The sequence below is a fragment of the Macadamia integrifolia genome, chromosome 4 (genome assembly GCF_013358625.1).
Source record: "Macadamia integrifolia cultivar HAES 741 chromosome 4, SCU_Mint_v3, whole genome shotgun sequence".
NCBI classification, from domain to species: domain Eukaryota; kingdom Viridiplantae; phylum Streptophyta; class Magnoliopsida; order Proteales; family Proteaceae; genus Macadamia; species Macadamia integrifolia.
In genome coordinates, this window is record NC_056560.1 from 4102854 (window position 1) to 4124400 (window position 21547).

At 38.0% G+C, this 21547-nt stretch overlaps 2 protein-coding genes across 7 annotated transcripts; both read left to right on the plus strand.

Moving 5' to 3' along the window:
* The first annotated feature begins 1074 nt into the window (after nt 1–1074).
* On the plus strand, nt 1075–9516 carry LOC122076582. Of its 4 annotated transcripts, none has more exons than XM_042641967.1 (4): nt 1075–1237; nt 1483–2480; nt 8203–8637; nt 8873–9516. In XM_042641967.1, exons 2-4 carry the CDS (start codon nt 1784–1786, stop codon nt 9052–9054), a joined length of 1314 nt encoding a protein of 437 aa, XP_042497901.1. In that variant the 5' UTR covers nt 1075–1237; nt 1483–1783; the 3' UTR covers nt 9055–9516. The 4 variants fall into 4 exon arrangements, with proteins under 4 accessions (XP_042497901.1, XP_042497902.1, XP_042497903.1 ...); XM_042641968.1 differs by having other exon boundaries at nt 1093–1323; XM_042641969.1 differs by lacking the exon at nt 1075–1237 and adding an exon at nt 1250–1391.
* Nucleotides 9517–9678: 162 nt separating this feature from the next.
* Nucleotides 9679–21179, plus strand: LOC122076581 (GTPase ERA-like, chloroplastic). 3 transcript variants are annotated; one of them, XR_006139537.1, is made up of 11 exons: nt 9679–10083; nt 10790–10935; nt 12005–12145; nt 12216–12306; nt 12632–12720; nt 12842–12967; nt 16519–16617; nt 16745–16846; nt 17738–17818; nt 18960–19146; nt 20758–21179. XR_006139537.1 is itself a non-coding variant. In XM_042641965.1 (10 exons), exons 1-10 carry the CDS (start codon nt 9738–9740, stop codon nt 19053–19055), a joined length of 1317 nt encoding a protein of 438 aa, XP_042497899.1. In that variant the 5' UTR covers nt 9679–9737; the 3' UTR covers nt 19056–19255. The 3 variants fall into 3 exon arrangements, 2 of the variants coding, with proteins under 2 accessions (XP_042497899.1, XP_042497900.1); XM_042641965.1 differs by lacking the exon at nt 20758–21179 and having other exon boundaries at nt 18960–19255; XM_042641966.1 differs by lacking the exons at nt 12632–12720; nt 20758–21179 and having other exon boundaries at nt 9680–10083; nt 12216–12329; nt 18960–19255.
* The last annotated feature ends 368 nt before the right edge of the window (nt 21180–21547 follow it).

Sequence of the window (21547 nt, forward strand, 5' to 3'; positions counted from 1 at the left end):
TCGAACCCTCTCTCCCTTTTGGACATCTGATGTTACTATTGGATTTTTTAGTAGCATTATGTCTGCAAAAGACGTTTCGATAAACATGTTTATCAAACACCAACAAACCATGAATAGCCGTTTCTGCTGTTTCTAGACATAGAAACAACAGAAACATTATCAAACGATGCCTAAGTAAATCAATTAGAACTCAAGTTAAACAGAGTGGAGAAATATTCATGTCTATATCATCCATTAACATGTAAAGATAATGTCAATTTAAACTCTATAGATGACAAAAACCGTAACATATTAAATATTGAGACCGTGTTTGATATATATTTTTGGAATAAATTTTGAATCCAAAATCTATTCCAATGCTTGATATTTCTCTATTTTTATACTTTCTAATGCGTATCAGCCTTGGTCTCCAAGTAATTTGATACTAAGTAGGTATGGAAGCTGCAAAATTCATGAAATGGGATGAAAGTGTTCTTAAAAAAGAAAAAGAAAAAAAGAAAAGGGGGGATGAAAGTGAACTCATTTGACTCTCTATGTCATGATTCTTTTAGCACCCAAAAATTACAAAAAAAGAGGTAAGGGGTGTGTAGGCCCCCCTCACGTTTCTACTTGTTTATACCAAAAAGTTGGAAAATATATCTAATTAAAAATTTGACTTCTAGAGAAAAATACAATTTGACTTGAAAAGGGTATCTATGTGACGTGACGTGACGTGAATAAAAAAGTATGGGATGGGAACCTCCATTTTTCTATAGATCAGATCTGGTTGGTTTTGCCGTTCTTAAAAAAAAAAAAAAAAATTATTTAAATGTGTAATGTTCCATGCTTGGTTAACAGTAAGTCAAAGATTCTAAACCAACGATCGAAGGAGTGAGAAATAAGAATAAGCTCCCATCACCGACGTTTTGATTGTCCCCCAAGCAAACTCTACCGTGGAGTGGACATCTGCGATTCACCAAAGAATTTCCGTGGCCTCCAAGTATATATGATGACCGAAAAAAATAATAACTAAACGAAAGCCTTGACGTGTGGCCCAAACCCACCAAGTTCAAGCCCATGAACAAGGTAACAGCTCATCATCACATAGACGCATACATCATCGAGCTCGTTCAAACTTCAAACCCTTTGAAGTGCGCCTTTTCAAAATTTTGCGGGCGGCGAGGAGAGGGACAGAGAGAGAGAGAGCTTAGAAAAGGGGTTTCTGTTACGGACTTGCTGTGAAGAAGATGAAGCTAAGGTAGTTATTATTATTACTGTTACACATCAAAACCTACACAGATTCTTGAAAGTTTTGCTTCTGTCATTCCTTTCATCTTCACGAAGGTGGATGCAATTTCAACGACTTCAATTCATTTGTAGAAACTTCTTTTCTTTTATCTTCTTCATTTTCGGTATTCCATACATCTCATTTTGAATCTATTCCATCTCTTTTTGTTGCGTTTTTCTTTCATTTGGGATTCTAATGGATTTCCTTTTTGTCAGATCACCACTCGCCGTTGGTTGTGATTCGATTCGATTCAGCTATTAAGGCGACCTGTACTTGAATTTCAGCTTTGAATTAATTCCGTTGCATCGCCTCGCCTCGCCTCGCCTCTCCTAACATCTGGTTCCATGGTGCCGAAGAACAAAAGGACGTCAAGAATCCAAGATATTGTGGAGTTCTAGGTTTTCTTTCTGAGCTTTGTGATTTTGATTGGAGTTGAGCCCTAAATAAAGAAATTTAGGGTTTCATTCTGGCTTATTGGGTTTCGGAGATTTCATCGATTTATTGTCTGAGGAGGCCATGCCGACCTTTACAGCCATCGCCCTTGATAGGTTACTGGAACCGGGAGCTCCAGGAGCTCCGAAATCCATCGTTAAACCTCTCAATATGAAGCTCGAGAGGAGACATTCATCGACGGAAACGAAACAAACGCAGTTGCCGCAGATATCTCCAGCGCTCTATGCCACCCCTGTGGTAACCCCTGTCCCGGACTCTTCGTCAGCCTCATCCTTCCCTCCCTCTCCTTACATCATCAATCACAAACGGCGTGGTCCCCGTCTTCTCAAGAGCGTCTCTCAGAACAGCGTCTCCTTGAACCAACAAGCTCCAGAGGGAGACATCACCGCTGATGAGAATGGAAGAAACACAGACAGTACCACTATTGGTTCTGCCGAAGATGCGATCTCTCCTGTTACTGTTACTGCTACTGCTACTGCTACTGTTACTGTTTACGGTCCTCATAAGGAGGAGATGGGTCAGAATGGTTTCCATAACGAGGATATCAGAAGCAGTAATTTGGATGGCAGTTTGGTTAGAACCGAGGATTCGTCAAAGTCGGTGGCGTTCAACTTGGAGAGAGACTCTGAGTGTGAAGATTTTTTTGATCCTCAGGAGTCCATGAGTATCGGCAGCAATAATGATGTGGAGTACAACAGTGGGGGCGAGCGCTCATTCAGGTTGACTACTCCAAGTGGTGAATTCTATGATGCTTGGGAAGGTTAGAGGTCCTTCTTCTCTTTTCTCTATAACTATATTAATCCATTTTATGTCATCTCATTGTTACTATTCTGCCAAAACCATTGTAAATCATTCATCTTTGATTTGCTTGTATCACTTATACTGCCGATGTAGATCTTCTATGTCAAAATTTAAGCTCCATGGATGTCGACTTAAATTTTTAATGATATCTTTTAGGGTCAGGAACGAGTTCTTTTCCCCGATTCAAATCTAAATGTCATAATTGTACCATGCCTCTGTAATGGCATCCTCACTACTTCGACCAAAGTCCTTTTTGTCCTTACTGCTGCCCCTTTACAATCTCAACTTGCATAATTTTACTCATCACTGGTACAGTCTTTTGTAATTTTGGCATGAAAAAACCATCTCAATGCACTCTCGCTCACCTTATAATGTTTTGGCACCATTCCTAGGTTCGTACCTAGTTACCCATGCACTCATTTTGTGGAATAATACCGTCTTTCTTGTATTTCTGTTTATCCATCTCAACATTTGCATCTCAGCTGCACTCCTTTTTTATTTATGTTATGAACCTGAGCCATACTTCACCTGTGCACTGTTTCTTGGTTGCCAAATATTATGTTTCACAATGGTCGCTGGTTTTTTTGCTGTTTTGTGGAACTAGTTGCAATCCCCATTTGAAGAGCAAATAGGTAGAACTGCACAGTGAATTGCAACTGAAGGTCTCGACTGAATGTAGTTATTTTATGGAACAGATATGATGTATATACAGTAAAATGTCATTTACTGCCATACTAGTGTATTATGTAGTTATGTAGTAAACATGCCTATGTTTCTAGAGGCAGACTGTAGCCGAAAATTTTGGTCTGTCACTCTGTGGTGCATGGTTGTAATTTCATTTCCCATGGCAAATGGTCAAGGCCTTGATGATCTATGTGCCTTGTTTTCATAAAATCCATATCTGTACATCTCATATTGCAAGTAAAGCTATATATCAGTGGCAAGCAAGATATGTCTTACGAATTGCCAAGGGGTCAGCTTGTGCAAGAGCACATTTAGGGTTTTGCGGAGTGGAGTGTGATACACTTTAGGAATGGGCTGGTGTAACTCTTTCTATATGTAACTATATCCAATAACAACTTAGCCTTATCCCAACTAAATGGGGTCAGCTACATTGATCTTTACCCTCCAATTTGCTCTATACAAGGTCATATTTGATACAAGGCCTAAGTTATGCATGTCTTTCCTCACCATTTCTCCTCGGGTCATTTTAGGTCAACAACAACAACAATGACGGCGATGACAACTCAACCTTATCCCAACTAAATGGGGTCGGCTACATGGATCCGTGCAATGGCAAAATAATAATAGTAATAGTAAAAAGAAAGGAACACTACAACTCAGTAGAACCACCTAAATTGAATCGACTACATGGATCCTAGCCCTCCAATTAGCTGTATTTGGGGTCATACTAGGGACAAGAGCTAAACTATGCATGTCTTTCCTCACTACTCCTATGGTCATTTTAGGCATGCCCCTGGCTATTTTAGCTCCTTCAATTAGATCACACTTACTTATTAATGCATCCCAAGGCCTTCGTTGAGCATGGCCATGCTACTTGCAACGGCTTTCTCGGAGCTTATCATGAATCGGGGCAACTCCCAAATCAATTCAAATATGGTCATTCTGTACACACATCCATCTCAATATCCTCATGATGCTACACATAGCTTATCTATATGGCTCTTCTTAATTTCCCAACACTTCGCCCCATACACCATAGCTAGTTGTACGACTATCCTATAGAATTTTACCTTAAGCTTTAAAGGAATATATTAGTCACTCAACACTTCGGATGCATCTCTCCACTTCATCCTGCCCACTTTAATTTTCTGTGAAATCATCTTCTATATCACATTTTTTATTTATGTTTGACCCAATATATCTTAAATAATTACTCTCTCCTCAATTTTCACCATATCATTATCCATGTTAGTGTAACTAAACTTACAACTCATATACTCCATCGTTCTACTAATCTTAATACCTATTGATTCCAAGGTTGATCTACATAACTCCATCTTAGTGTTATCACTACTTTTTTCTCATCCACCAAAACAATATCATCAACAAATAGCATACACCATGGAACTTCATCTTGAATGTTCCTGGTTACATCATCCATGATAAGAGAAAACAAATAAGGGCTTAAGCCAAATCCTTGATGTAGCATAATTGTAATTGGGGATTCACTGCCTTGAGGCCCTTGACCTCCCGAGGTTCTCACAATAGTCACAATGCCCTCATACATATATTTATGTATGTCCATGTATTTAATCGACACCCTTCTCTTCTCTAGTACATGCTAGATTTCAAATTCATCAGATTGTCAAGATAAATCCAAACTCAAATCAAATCTTGGAAATCAGTAGTAGGACAGCTGCTGAAAATTACAGATCAATCTAATGAAAAGATGTGAAATTTGGGGCCAATCCTAGTTGACTTAGGAGAAGGTAAAATCAGTAATTCGACTAATCAAAATAAACTCCAGAAATCAGAACTAAACTGTCCAATCGGTTCTGTATACGGGTTGTAAATCTCGGCAGAAACAGATCATAATCCACATATTGATTTAGCTAAATGGACAGATTACCAATCAAGGGCAGAATGGGAAAACTCAATATATGTCCAGATCAGCAGGGGCAGGATTCTGATTGAGTTCTTCTTGAGGATTGAAATAACTGCTCAAGATCTGGACAGATTCTAATGGCTAGATTGCTTAATCTCAAAAAACATGTAGTATATGATCTTCTAGAAGCAAAGGTTCTAGCTGCAGGAATTTCCAGATTGGAACTTACTTATTGATGGCAATTAGAACTAGAAGAATCAGAAATCCAGTAATATAGCAGCAACTTCAGAAAAAAAGAACAGTAGAATATAGACCCGGGCTTCACGCTGCAAGGTGGTTCGATTAGATCAATCACCAGTCTCCTTGATCAAACGCAAGAGGTATTCAAGCATGAAGAAGCAAGCAAAAGCTGCAATTTTCTTTATTAAATTTGTGGACAATGCTAGTCCCTCTTACATATTTATATAGAAGACCCGAAAATAAACTCCTACATTAAAAAGGAAAGCACTAACCTGATCCTTAACTAATATGGTAACTTAAACTAACTAGGAAACTAAAATAATAATGAAAATAGATTCAAATAGGATTGGACTAATAGAATCCTAATCCAGCCTAACTAAAACACTTAATAACAAATTAAAATAAAGAGAGGGGAAACAATGCTTCCTAGTCGTGTAGCCCTTGAATCTGGACAGAGAGGGCGGCGAAATGATGCCCCCACCCCAGTAACAACAACAACGACAACAACAACATGACAACAAACTCAACCTTATCCAAACTCAATGGGGTTGGCTACATGGATCCATACAAAACCGAGTGGAAAAATTGTCCAAACAAAAAAAGGGGGAGGGAAGAGATGAAATTATGAGAGCTGAGAAAAGAAAGAAGAGAGTAGAAAAATGAGAGTAAGAGGAAAGAGGCACATCCCAACAAGTCAAGATAGTCTCAGCTAAATGGGATTAGTCAGATGGATCCTTACTCTCCATTAGGTTCTATCCATGGTTATACTTGGGACTAGACCGAGATTATGCATGTCCTTCCTCACAACTTCACCTAAAGTCATTTTATGCCTGCCTGTAGCTCTTTTAGCTCCTTCTATCTGAATCAGATCACTCCTCCTTAGGAGTCTTCAGGCATCCTTTGAACATGACCATACCGCCTCAAAAGACTTTCACAGAGCTTGTCATTGGTCAAGGCAACTCAAAAATCTGCTCTAATATTCTCATTCCTTACTTTATCCTTCCTACAAATGTCTATTCTATATAACATTTCTTTGACTGGCCAACATTCCATCCCATGTATCATAATTGCCCATGTGCGCCCCCTTATTGGCCCCTGCATTGGTGTATAGGCCCAGCACAGGGGCCTCGCAACCAGAGAGCGTTCTTTTCCCCCTAAAGAAATAAAGGCAATCAACTTATTATGTATTGGAGCTACACCCAAATCAGCTCTAATATGATCATTTCTTAATTTATCTGTCCTAGTTTTGCCACACATTGATCTCAATATTCTCATCTCAGCTACATTGAGTTTATCTATATAATGCTTCTTAACTGCCCTACATTCCACATCATACATCATAGCCAATCACATATGATTGTTTTATAGAATTTTTCTTAAATTTTAAAGGAATGCCTCTATCACACAATACTCTTGTCACATTGTTGCATCTCTCCCCTTCATCCATCCTATTTTATTTCGCTGTGAAACATTATCCTCAATATCACCTTCTTTATATATGATTATGTCCAGATACCTAAAATAATCATTTGATTGAATCTCCCTTATCAATTTCACCACCTTAATTATCCGTCCTAGTGTAACTAAAGTTACACACCATATACTTCGTCTTTGTTTTGCTTATCTTAGAACCTTTTGATTCCAAGATTGATCTCCATAACTCCAACTTGGTGTTAATCCCTGCTTTTGTCTCATCCATCAAAACAATTTCATCAGCAAATAGCATACACTAAAGAATCTCATCTTGAATGTCTCTATTTAAATCATCCATGGTAAATGCAAATAGATAAGTGCTTATAGTTGATCATAGAAATAGCCCAATTGTTGAGAATTCACTGCCTTGACCCCCACGATTCTTACACTAGAATTATGTCCACTTATCTACTTGAAACACTTTTCTTTTCTAGTACTTGCTAGATTAACTTTCTAGGGACTCTGTCATAAGCCTTTTCTAGGTTAATGAAGGCAATATGGAAATCCTTTTTGCAATCTTTAAAATTTTCCATGAGTCTCTTAAAAGTAAATCGTTGTATCATTTGGCTAAATTTAATCGGAGGGTATCGTATCGTATCATATCGGAGATACGCTAAGATATGCTAAAAATCAAGGATTAAAGTATCAATATCGGTCGGCTAAATTTAAGATACGTATCGGAGGGTATCAAATCGGTATTGGAGATACTTTAAACCATGCGTAGATCTTTTTCGCATAAAACCAAATTGGTTCTTCGTAATAGTAGTTTCTTATCTCAAATGGGTTTTTAATAACTCTTTCCTACAATTTCATAGGTTAGTTTATGCTTATATAATTATTGCAGCTCCAAAATACCACCTTTATTTTTATAAATCGGAACCACAATGCTTCTTCTCCATTCATTTGGCATTTTCCTTGTACTCATAATCTTATTAAACAACTTGATTAACCAAGATAAATCACAAATTCCTAAACTCTTCCACATGCCTATTGGGATTGTGTTTGGACCTAGTGCCTTGCCTACTGCTTAAACAATTAATAATTTGGATCTCTACGCTATTGCAATTTTACCAAGCGACTGAAAGAGACAGCCTACAGAAAATAAAGCCTGTGTATCATTTGCATATATCCTCATTATTTTATTTTGTTTCCTGAACTTGACCAAGTTACAATAGTTTCAAGATTTTCAAGTGGTACGGGGATAATTGGGTTTTCAATTAATAAATGCTTTACCCCTTGAATTGAAGGTGTTTTGATTGAGATGACATGTTGAGTTTCTGAAGCATTAGTTGTTTTTTGAAATATTGATTTATCAATCATGTGATTAACTAATCTTTAAGAAGAAAAAAATATGTGTTTAACATGTCATCCCCAAGCTTTAATATCTTATTCTGTGCAGAACTCTCTAGTGAGGGGGGCCCGCAGTCATCTCTTCGTGACATGGAAGCTGAACTGCGTGAGATAAGACTGAATTTGTTAACAGAGATTGAAAAGCGAAAGCAAGCAGAGGAAGCCCTCCATAATATGCAAAAACTGTGGCAGAGGATCAGGGAACAATTATCCCTTGAAGGGCTGACTATCCCTTCAGCTTCAACCATTGCTGGAGACGATAAAAATTTAAATCTTGATCCTGGGGAAGAGCTGCGCCAGCAGATATATATTGCACGGATGGTATCCAATTCTGTAGGGAGGGGCACTGCAAGGGCGGAGGCTGAGATGGAGATGGAATCTTGGATTGAGTCAAAAAACTTTGAAATTGCTCGATTGTTGGACCGGCTACATTATTATGAAGCTGTGAATCATGAGATGTCTCAGAGGAATCAAGAAGCTGTTGGTGAGCTCTCTCTCTCTCTCTGTTTGTCCATTACAATCTGCAAAAATCTTCTACAAACTTTAATATGTAGGCATATAGAAAAGGTGCACAGAAATAGTTACTATATGACATATGCCCCTATGATTTTAGACATTTTAGCTGTTTCTGGTTTGTATCCATTTTTTTTTATCCCCTCTCGTATCAGTGTATTTTGGTCACTATGATTCATGTCATTATTTTTTTCTTGTATGTAAAGAGGTGGGTCGGCGTCAAAGGCAAAGGAGGAAAAGAATGCAAAGGTGGGTTTGGAGCTCAATAGGCACTGCTGTTGCACTCGGTGCTGTGGCCTTTGCATGGTCTTACCTCCCAACAGGAACCGAATCATCGTGCTCCATGCCTTCTCAAGCTTTTGATGGTGATGATGCAACCAAGCCATGAGCTTCCCATAAAATGAATAGTGATGATGATGATGATAATACCATGTTCTGAGTGAAACTAAGATTGTAGGAAGGCCAAATACATTGGCCTTTCATGAGTTACACTGTTTTCACCATTGCTAGAAAATGTGAGATCACAAAATTTGTGTAAGCAGTTAAAAACTAATAGTACCTCCTTCCCTTGCAATCTGCAACAAGGCAGGCATTTGCACTAATTGTTGTAGGCTTGTAGCCTTAATTCATTTCTTTATATGCTTTGTAAAATCACTTTGATTCTTGCTGTGCACCGGATAAAGGAACCCAAGCCACTGTTTGAGTGTAATTTTGCACAAGAAGTAGAAGTCATGGTCTGTTCGTTTTATTCATGATATACTATACTACAAATAAATATATGTACTTGTCAAAAAGAACAAATGGGTAAGTTTTTTCAGTAATATATTATTTCTAATGAAATTTAGCAGTTCATGGTGTACTACAAGCTATTAACATTGTACGTGAGGCGGACTAGAGGTTGAGGGTTTCTGAGAGTGGCTCTTTTGTAATTAATCTCAAAATTTTGGACAAAATACTATATAATTGAAAAGGCATTTGGATTCCTTCGTCGAAAGATAAATTAAATTGGAACAGATAAAGGAAACATCATGAATGAACAGACAAGGAACAAAGTAAGCTCTCCAGTCTCCGATGCAGCTCAACCGGCATCTCCATGCGACTCTTATGAGAGAAAATGCTCTCTGTTATTCTTCGTCTCATTTTCCTCAGGGAAATGTCCTATTTCAGCGGTCGTCGCGAAACCCTTTACGGGAAACATTGTCGTGGGCGAGAAATCGAGAGGTTGTGTGGGAGAAGCGGGTTTCAAGCAGGCAAAGGTTCAAGCAAGAAACGGAGAAACTTGCAAGGACGAGCTGCTCCGACGACGACGAATTTCCCTTTTTATCTTTAAGTGATAAACCAGACTGGAATTCGGCTTTGCTCGATGACTACGAGATGGAAGAACTCAACTTTCAGACTGACTCTAATCACCGAAGCGGTTAGTCGTGTTTTCTCTTTTATCTTATATGTTTTGGCTTTCCATATTTTTACACCTTGGTTTTGCTAGCGTCTCGAGAATCTTACGGAAATAAGGGCGGGAAATATAAAAAAATGAGCAAAGCTGAAGTTGAACCCTTACTGCTATTACTAAGGATTCTAGTCCTCACTGTGTGCAGTGTGCCCTTCTTTTTAGTTGAGCCATGTTTGTCTACTTACCCTCTCTGTTCTGACTGAGTCAAGTCAGTTCAACCCAACTACTTGTTGATTAGGATGGTGATCCTACAAACTCCACTAGGATGTAAAAACCTTATGTTTGGTTTTTAAGTTCATGGAGCTAGATGATTAAGATATTACTAGAGAAGTTAAGGAAGATAAGGCCAATTTGCTGACAATTCCGTTAATCTGGAAAGGATGGAACGAGAGGTTGCTATGTAGGATGCTTTGAGGTTTTCTTGGTAGTGGTTTTCTTGATACCATGGGATTCTGGAATTGAATCTTTTTCCAGAATCAGTACATTTATTATCAAAAAACCATGTGACATAGTGGCAAATAAACTTTCGGGCCAATATGTTGTTTTTCTAGTTATTCAGTTATTCTTTATCACATGGGTTTCCACACTTGCAGGTATTATAGAAGCTCATGCTTAACTTTTGTGAAACTTTGGGTGTCTCAAAGTCATCTTAATGTTGGTGTAATAAATGCAGGTTATGTAGCTGTGCTGGGTAAACCTAATGTCGGGAAGAGTACACTCTCAAACCAAATGATAGGTCAAAAGCTCTCAATTGTTACCGAGAAACCTCAAACCACGAGGCACAGAATTCTTGGTATATGTTCTGCCCCTGACTATCAGGTACATTGCTTTCTACAACAGTTACTCTTGTGGAACCTGTTACCTTGATAAGACTTAAAGGTGTTTTTGTTTTATGTTACAATTGGGTCACGGTAAGATGCACATGCCATATAGCAGCCATGAAAGGAAAAGGAAAAGGAAAACAAAATAGAAGGGGGGGGGTTAGAATCTGTGTGTGAAGATGGGGGGTTAGAATCTGTGTGTGAAGATTATATGGCATTTGTTGAGAGAAATTTAGTTAATGAAGTGAAAGAGTAAGTACTGGAGGACCTGATATATAAAAAATCCATCATGCAACTAGTTGACTGTAAAGACCTAGAAGCAGAAGATGACACTAAACCTATAAAGCTCCGAACAAACAGTGGCTTGATGACTATAGGACCATACTAGTTCACTTGGGCCACCTTGAAAGAGGACTTCAAATACATTTCAGATGCTGTTGTTCCTTTCCTGCCAAATGCTCAAGGTTGCAACCACTTAAATCTTCTTAAGAATCTTCAATTCCCCTCTTACCACCTTTCAAACAGGTTGGTATGTCAACTGTCACTAGTTTTGCTGCTAATAATACGAGATGGAAGGGGAGGGTGGAGGGTGGGGGGTGGGGGGTGGGGGGTGGGGGGCAAGAAGAGGTGGCTAGCATGACTTGTCTTGGACCAAATCTTGTTTTACGAACAATTGTAAGTGCTAAGGCTGGCAACTTGTATGCGGAAAAATCATGGAATGAAAATCTTATTCCAACTATTTAGTGTCAACTGTATGGATCTTGTTCTATTTCTAAAACTATATGAATGTGATGTGCAATTTGCTGACTTCTAATATAATTTTTTTGGATAGGTAACTTTTAATATATTACAAAGAAGAATCTTTTTTTGTAATAATTTCATTTTTATCGTATCAATGATTCTAACTCATTCCCATATTAGAAGTTCTTGTACATGGAACCAGTGCTTCTATTTCATGATTTCGGGTAAAAAAAAGGTGCTTCTATTTCATGAAACTAAGTTAAATGAAACTCTGGATGTAGTGGATTTTGTAAAATTTTTATTCATCTGTATGGGTTAGCTTGCAGATGATACTCTATGACACACCTGGTGTTATAGAAAAGAAGATGCACAAGTTGGACAATCTGATGATGAGCAATGTTCGCCGTGCAGCCATTAATGCAGACTGTGTACTAATTGTCGTTGATGCATGTAAAATGCCTCAAAAGGTATGCTTCTTAGGTCGAGTTATTTTTGGAACTCTATTTGCTTTTCTAAATTGTTCTCATTTATTTTTAGATTGACGAGGTGTTGGAAGAAAGGGTTGGAAGTGTCCAAGATAAGGTACCTACTTTGTTGGTGTTGAATAAAAAGGACCTAATTAAGCCAGGTGAGGTTGCGAAGAAACTAGAGGTTAGTAACTGGTGAAAAATTATTGTCATTACTTTACATTGGGAGTGGGACCTTATACATTTTCTAGAATGCAAACAGAGTTGAAGTTTATTTTTTCCTCTTACACTCTCTCTCTCTCTCTCTCTCTCTCTCTCTCTCTCTCTAAATAAAAAACTTTAAGGTATGCATCTCTATATCCACAACAGTCAATAGGACACAAATGCATATGAGAACCATCAAAATTGGGTCATCCTAGATGTCTCCTTCACCAAATAGTTGATTATTATTTATAACAATCTGAGAAATGAAACTTACTTGGACAGGCATAAAATACGTTTATGTTTGGATTGTTAAAGTATCGGATTGGGTCAATTCAGCTTTTGCTGAAGGGCCTCTGAAGAACCATTGGCTGGTGGGTCAGAGCCTATACATGTATCCCACTGTTGCTAAACTGCTGCCAGAATCAGCCTAGTTGTTACTTAGATTTAATATTTGGCTTACCAGAAATAAAAATAGTAACGCTGTGACTGCAGTGGTATGAGAAATTCACCGATGTTGATGAGGTCATACCTGTGAGCGCCAAATATGGTCACGGTGTGGATGATGTGAAGGAATGGATACTGTCAAAACTCCCTGTTGGGCCAGCTTACTATCCAAAGGTATGTTTGAGGTTAGTCTTCTTGTTTGTGGGAAAAGCCAAATGTAATTTATCCTTTGTCTATGTTCTTTTCAAAAAATTTGCCCTAATGGAATATTTAAGTATGAAAGTACAGTTGTAGGATCTTTTTCATAAAACCAAACAAGAATGAGGGGACTTAAAAGATTAGCCTGTTAATTTTGAAAGCCAATAATCAATATCTTCTATTGATTACTCGTCTAGCTACTTAAGCACCACAAATTTAGATGCAAGCATTGAAGTTGATTCACACTCAGGGTCTTTAGGGAGTGTAATTGTTACGTGCACGACTTTTGGGCGGGATTAGTTTTATTGAAAAATAAGGACTATGCATATGTTGTTTAGTAATTATCAATTACTAGTAGGAGTTATCCGTTATTAGTGTAGTGGTGTAGGGGATTAGTAGTTATTATCTGTTATTGTAACTTCTTAGTTGTGGGATGTTGGAGAAGTTGTTGTAAAATCTATTTATAGGGAAAAAATGGAGAGAATGAAAAAGTAAAAAGGAAACAAATGCTCAGTTGTTGAGTAGAGGCGGGCTACCTCCTAATTAGGCCGAGATGTCATGGCTTCGTCCGTAAAGTCAAACCCTTGTTATCCTCATCTTTTATCCTATTTAATCTCTTGTATTTTTTCTTTTTCTTTTTTTGTTATTGATAGCAGTTATCTCTTTCTCCCCTATTTTATCTCTTGGATCCCCTTATTATATCTCTTCTATTTAATGTGCACGTATCAGTAACCTCAAATTGATTGTCACTCAATTTGTCAAATTCCAATTGTGTATCAAAATCGCAAATTTGAAAGATTTATATGTTGCTAATTGTTGGAAGAACTTGCATATGTTGTGTCTATGGGCTTCTGGTATCAAGCATGCTTATAATTCAAGATTGTCAATATGTTTAATAGAATCTTTGGCAAACACAATTTGGAATACTTAAGTTGATGTTAAGCATGGAAAATTTATCAACTCATGCCCGACCCACCAACCAAAATTCAGTGAGTAGAACATGTTGCATGCTAAATAAAATAAATGTGGTGTGGGAATATGAGGCAGAGGATGAGAATAACATTAATAGTAGCTCAACCCTTGAGTATCTAAGTTGAAGTCATTTTGTGAGATCTATCTCATAAGTTTGAGCCACAAGTACGTTGGTTGAAGATTAGTGGAGCAAGGCTCATATGTGAATCCCAGAAAACCATTGGTGCTCTTCTTGATGCAGAACCCCAGGTCACAAAATATACCCTATCGGTTTGCTTATGGGCCCGCCCAAATTATACATGGTTCCACAATTGAAAGGAATGGAAACACTGTAAATGATCAAAAACTTCAAGGGCTCTTGGGTAGATAAAAGAGAAGAGACATAAAGGTATTTAGGATTTATTGAACAAGGGAAAAGTAGGGAACACTTGGGAAGATCAGCCTGTTATCCCTGGAGTAACTTTCATCCGTTGAGAGACAGCCCTTCCATTTGGCATCTTCGGATCACTATGGACAAGTTTCATGGTAAAAGTTAACAGAGGGACATGGGGAATAAGAAATAAAGGGGAAAAGGTATTATGGGAAACCCAAAGAATAAAGTAAAATGCAAGGAGTTGGGGAGGGGGAGAAAGTTTTATTCCTTCAAACTTGCAACCAGAAAACCAGCAGGATTGCTCTCTTGCATTGATATGGTTCTCCACAGAGAGCTTCCAATAAAAGGTGTACATGGTGCACGAGGTTCCCACCACTACGGGGTCTGTGGAGGGCCATAACGTACACAGTCTTATCCCTGCTTCGCTGAGAGGCTGTTTTTTGACTCAAACCCGCGACCACTAGGTCACAATGGAGCAACCCTACCGTTGTGCTGAGGTCCACCCTCTTCACAGAGAGCTTCCAATCTTGTGAAATTTCAGGTGCAGGCTTGTATCGCCTGCCCTATGGAATCCAACTCACAAATCCCTAAAACACAAGGAATGTTTGAGGGTGAAAATCTCTGAATTTGGATGTAACAAAAGAGGGGAAACCAGATTTGCTCTACAAGTTATACTTACAGTATGGATGACATTAGGGGCTGCGGTTCTAGGAACTTAGTCGCCCAGAAGAGGATTAACTTTGGCCTAAAACCTTGGTTGAAAGGAAGAGGATAGAGAGAGATCGTTGATCAATATGGCTGGTGGGAGGTATTGCTGGAACTGGGAAGCAGAGAAGCAATGTAAGAAAGAAGAAGAAAGGAGGAGAGAAAGGGGATATCACATTGTAAGGAGAGAGAGGAGTGGAAGGGATCGCACAAACACACCACACAGGCACTTACAAGACTCAACCATTCAATTCATTCGTTCAATCTGAAAACTCTATCATAGGTACGGCATATATAAGAAATTAAAACTACAAAAACTAGAAACCAACTCCAAATAGGAAGCTAAAAGCAACTAGAAAACACCTATCGTCCTTTAGCTATTTCCTACCGAAGAAAATAAATAAATAAAAAGATTACGATGTTATTCCAAAATTAAAGCCTAAATATTCTACTGGACCCAAAAACCCATTGGACCCGGTTCAACTCCATCTGGGCTCCCCAACGTATTTGGGCCAATCCACCAAGGAAGTGCACCTGCATAAATTCTTTCCCCGCATGCTCTTTCTTTTTCTTCTTGTTTCTTTTTTTAATTACTGTATTCTCATTATTCTTATTTATAACTTGTTTCATCCCATCCATTGAATCTCCTTTTTTTTTTTTTTGTTGGGGGGGGGGGGAGATTGCCTAAAATATTCTGAACCCTGGTTTCCTTTTCCCTATTTGCATGTCTATAATATTATCCCAAATCTACAACAAACCCAAGATTGGAGGTCCAACAATATCCCCAATTAATCTCACGAAAAGAAAAACCGTCGACCCCCTTTTTAGTAGTACAACCAGATTGTAAAATTGCGATTTACTAAAACTGTTGACCACAATTTAAAATAAATAGTGAAAAAGAGTTACAGAAAATATCAAAATCAACATAAAGCACTGAACATCCCAAAAGAAATACCAATTTACGGCCAATTGGTTTAAGTGTCTAACTTAAACTTTGAATTAGCAGGTTTGGGATTTTTCTGGACTATTATAAACTATGAGTAAGACATAAAAAATAACCCTAGTTTATTAGAAAGTGATGGACTACTATAGTTGAGCTACTCATGCTGGATCTGAAATGATGAATGGCTAAGGTCTGAATAACACTTGTTTTACCTTGGTTATTACCTAAGCTGGTTCCCTTAGTTTGGCACATGACAAATTTTACCTTGGTTCTTAACTGGAGTTGATTTCTATAGTTTAGCTGCTAATCCTCTGTATCTTGGTAAGTTGGTTTTTTTATGAATGAATTATTTTTCTTCTTGGCGTCTATATATGTCACCTGGGAAATGGCATTCTGTACTTTAGGCCGAGCTGTCATGCATAGGTATCATCTTTATTTTGAATTGTCGGGTTAACATGTTTTTGCTTGAACTAATAGTTTATTTCTGAACAGTTTGTAGGAACACTTATCTTCTGTTGTCCCTTGAGTTTACAGGACATTGCTAGTGAGCACCCAGAAAGATTCTTCATAGCTGAAATTGTTCGAGAGAAAATATTTATGCAATATCATAAAGAAGTCCCATATGCCTGTCAGGTATATTCAATCTGACTAGAAGTTGTGACTTATTTGCAATATACTTTTACTATCCTTTGAATGCCTTTGCAATTAGATGCTTCCACCTCTAAATATGTTGGGAAATTGGGTTTCTTGCATTCCACAGGTCAATGTAGTAAACTACAAAACTAGGCCAACTTCAAAAGATTTTATTCAAGTTGAGATAGTTGTTGAGAAGAACTCCCAAAAGATTATTCTCATTGGGAAAGTAAGTCTATATCATATTTTATCTGTGGTACCTGGCCGATTTTTATCATACATGGTTGTGCTATTAGTTTGGAGTTTGATAATTCTTTAGTATTTGCTTCTTCAGGAATTTTATGATTCTGAGATCTGTTCGTTATTTTGGCTGAATTTATCATTGTTCACAGTTTCTCTTTTCTTTTATCTTTTTAATGATCCGGTTCAGCATCATTAAAATCTTCTTCTGCACGTTCTTTTCTCCCATTTTCTCAAAACTGTATATTATATTTCAAATGTGTGATGCACACTCATAAATGCTTTTGAATCTTGTCCTCATGTGTGGGAAAATCTGTGTAAAATAAATTAATAAAGAAAGAAAAATGAAATTTTTGTATTTGAAAATGCAAGATGATTCCCACTTCCTTTGATTGCAAAAGGGCTGGGTCCTTGGGTAGGTTTCGCAGATGCTCTTTTATGAACATTAGATCTGATAATTTTCAAGATAAAAACTTCTTCAGGCTGGATTATCTTTTTTATTTATTCATAGATAGTTTTATTCTTTTCCCCCTTTTCTTTGTCTCGTCCATTTGTGTTCATGGTTTGTCTGTCAAGTTTTACATAGGTCATATAATTTTATTTGGTTCATTGCAATGCATGGAACATAATTTTGTATTTTTCCTTGTTGTGCTTCTTTTGGCAATGATAGGCGAGTGCAATTTAGATCGAAGTGCATGACGCTTATCTAGTGCACTAGGATGCAGTCAAACTTGGTTCTGTGTTGCCCAGTGTTGTATGCTTTGTTACCAATGATATCATCTATGCACTTAGATATATTTGATTGCACAAGCCTCCCAATATATAGCATAACTGACTGGATATGGTTGTCTGTTGCCTCTTTTCCCCCATATGAATGCAGGAAGGGAGGGCTCTGAAAGTATTGGCTACAGCTGCCAGGCTAGATATTGAAGATTTCTTGCAGAAGAAAGTGTACCTGGAGGTTTGCAACTTAATAAAGTACCCTTATCATGTTTCATTTAAACAATCTAATTTTGAAGAGATGCTGGTCTGTTTCCTTTGGGTTCCAATTGACCCCTTACCTTTGGCTCCATTTGGTAGTTGCGTGGGGAATTGAAGGGATGTGAAATTTTCAAACCTAATAAATGAACTTTTGTAATCATTACTCCACATGGTTATGTCACTAATTCCAAATAAATCCAAATTTGGTTATTAAATTTTACTTTGCATCTAAATCCCCTGGATTTGAAAAGTAAAATAAAAGTTACATCTAAAAAGTATTATTACTAAATATGGTCAGAAATTTAAGTAGTTTGTACAATCATGTTGCATAATGATTACATTACTGCACTGGTAAAAATTCTTTTATTTTCTTTTTCTTTAATTTTGTTTTTAAGTCTTTTTTTTTAAAGAAATAAATTACGCTACTTCTACAATTACACTCTAGACTGCTGAATAGTTTATCTTCAGTTTTAATTTCCATTTTTTGTATGAGAAATATCTTCACTGTGGGTTTTTTTTTTAAACCATATATCTTCATTTTAGTTGTATGTGTTACTTTTTTACTTTGTTTTTTGGCATGGCAAGAAGGGTGGAAAAGGAAGGAGGGGAGAGACCTCTAATTCATTAATTATTTTAGGGAAAATTACTTGATTACCCACTTATGGTTCTTCCTTTGCAAAATTACCCATCAAAAGTTTAAGTTAACAAAAATACCCAAAATTGAGTTTGGGTTTACAAAACTACCCACTCAAAGTTTCAGTAATAAAAAAATACATGATTATATGTGGAAGATGAAGACTCACTATTTTGGGTAGTTTTGTAAACCCAAACATGATTTTGGGTAGTTTTGTTAACTGAAACTTTGGGTGGGTAGTTTTGTAAATCCAAACCCAATTTTGGGTATTTTTGTTAACCAAAACTTTTTGTGGGTAATTTTGTAAAGGGAAACCCAAAAGTGGATAATGATGTAATTTTCCTTTAATTTTACTAACCTTTTGTTGATTGGTTGACTAGTTAAAATGAATTTTGAGATCTGCATTATCAGTATGAATACTAGCCTCATGCCTGTGTACATTGACATCAGCTATTGGATAACTGATAAGAGTCTTCCAACTGAACAGGTTGAAGTGAAGGTTAAAGAGAACTGGAGGCAAGACGGAAGTCTGTTGAAGAATTATGGCTATGGGGGCCAAATTCAAGTTATACAATCCGACTGAACTTTCCAAATCACATGTAATCTCCTAAAATATGCCAAGGCCCAAGTCTCTTGTACAATAACTGATGGCAGCTATAGGTGCAATGAACATGGTATTGTTCCTCACCTTCTAACCATCAATTTTTTCTTCATGAGGTATATAACTCTGATTTTTGTTTGATCGTGAAATGTGAATTGATGAGAAGAGATTTTTTTTACTCACCGGTGAAGAGATCCTCTCATAATCAGAGTTTGATGATTACTTACCCCCTTGACGAAGACCGAAATGCCCTCAGGCTGCCCAAGATTCCCATCCAACCACAATAAAGGTAATGGGTGAAGAGATTCTCACCTCACCCTGGGCGAGATTCCCATGAAAATTTTGCTTTTGGATTGTTTTATTCATTTAATAAAAGTTATGGAATTTCGATAGATGAAAATGTCACTTTCATGTGGAACTGTAGTTGGTTACAAACCAAAGCTACCACATGCAAATGTAGACTGCAGCCTAGACTAAGAAGCCTCTTCAGGGTGATGGAAAAGTTAATCTTATAGGACTTGGTTGGTTCATGAAAGTAGGTAGTAAGTTGGTTGGGCCATGGAGGCGTGGAGGACCCTCAAGTCTTCTCCCAATTGATGGGAATGGGAGTCCTTATTTTCCTCTTCCTTCCGTTCCATGTTTGTGGGTTTGTTGGCTGGGCCTTTGCATCACAAATGCACATGGGAAAAGGTGAGGTCCTAACTTGTGAATGGTGTGAGCCGTGTGGGCACATGAGGCCGAGACTTTATGACTAGGAGTGAGCCCACTATTGACCATACCATGTGAGATTGGTTAATTAGGAGTTGGGAGCCTTGGATTTAATAGGAGAAAGAGACAAGGACGTGTGGGAGGGAAGGCAAAGTGGCAAAGAGAGAATTGTAGAATTTGACTCTTAAACCTTAAGGCGAAGAGATAGGCACGTTGCTAGTTTTAGTTGGTTAGGGTTTGGTATCGGAGAGGATCGGTGGGTATCAGTTATTTTTGTTTTTAAAAAAAAATATGTTTTTTTTTTTACTGTTTTATCCCTAAAACAATACGGATAATTAATTCGAATAGATTAAGGATCAATCAATATCAATACAATACGACCGATGCAGTAGATACAATACCAATATTTGCCCAACCTTTTCATGTGAGGGATAGATATGTAGTTAGCAGCTCAATCAATTGGGGGAGAAGGTTGGGTGGGATGCAAGGTGAATGGGTGGTCCTTTCCACACACACAGACAGAGAGAGAGAGAGAGAGATTTCCCAAAAAACTTGAAAGCTAAACCAAAATGCAATCGGTCCCTCCCGCACTCACCGGCGTCACTCCCTCAAAACTCTCACACGCCAGTACGACATTCACCAGTCACTACAGCACCATAATTATCCCCATTAATCACGGAGGTTGCTATCTACTCTTTTTTCTGTGGAAAGTTTTTATTTTCCTTAAATTAACATGGGGCTCCATTGATTTAAAAAAAAAAAAGTAGGTATTGGGGTTTAACACAATTGCCGCCCAGTTAATGGAGATTGGAGTCAAAATTTTCCTTCCCAAGTTCCAAGTCACAACTACTATTATTGATATCTTGTGCTAATTTTTTTTTGGTAAAAGATATCTTGTGGTAATAGATGTCTAAACTATAAGTCTCATCTCTCTCCAGTTATCTTCTGCTCTTTTCTTCTTGTTTTCACTTTTCAGAGCTCAATCCATCGTCCAGATTCCTTACTGGAATCCTGAACCCTACAAAACTAAAAGGGGAACCAAAGACGGGGGCTTATCCATGCAATTTTACAGTTCTATCTCATTCTGCTCCACTTTGCTACAAATGGCTGGTAAGTAGCCATCTAACTATGTCACACTATGCACTATCCCATGATAGAAGAGAGAAGGAGGTGGTGGGGAAGGAAAAAACAAAAGCGTGTGTGTGAAGGTTGTGTCGAAGATGGTAAGGAACAGAGATAGTGCGTCGGTGGAAGACGGTAAAGAAGAGAGCGAGGGACAGTGAGATAAAATCACGAGAGAAGAGGGCGGTTCACGTGTCCATCATATCCCCTGTGCTGGTAACTTTGGTTGGCACTTAATGGCATGACATTATGGGGACACGACACTGTGGAGTATGGCCCACACAAGAGGGAAAGTGTGTACAGATGTGGGGCTTGGGGGTGGGTGGGAGTGGGACGTGGGTCCCAATCTTGTGTGGGCCCTGGTGGGAGTGGACGGTAGACGTAATAGCTCGGTTCGACGACTGATCGGCGCATGGGAGTATGAGAGTATGAGACTGTGCGGAACAGAAATTATTGCCTTCGATTTGATCACTCTTTTTTTTTTTTTTCGGTGGGATTTGATCACTCTTTACTCTCTACTCTTTAGTGAGCCACGTGATTGGTAGCTGATGATGGTGGGATGGCTTTGCCAATCACCATAATTGTTTTTTTCATTTTTTGAAATAGATGGTACCGTCCTTACTGTTTCACTTTTCTTTACTAAA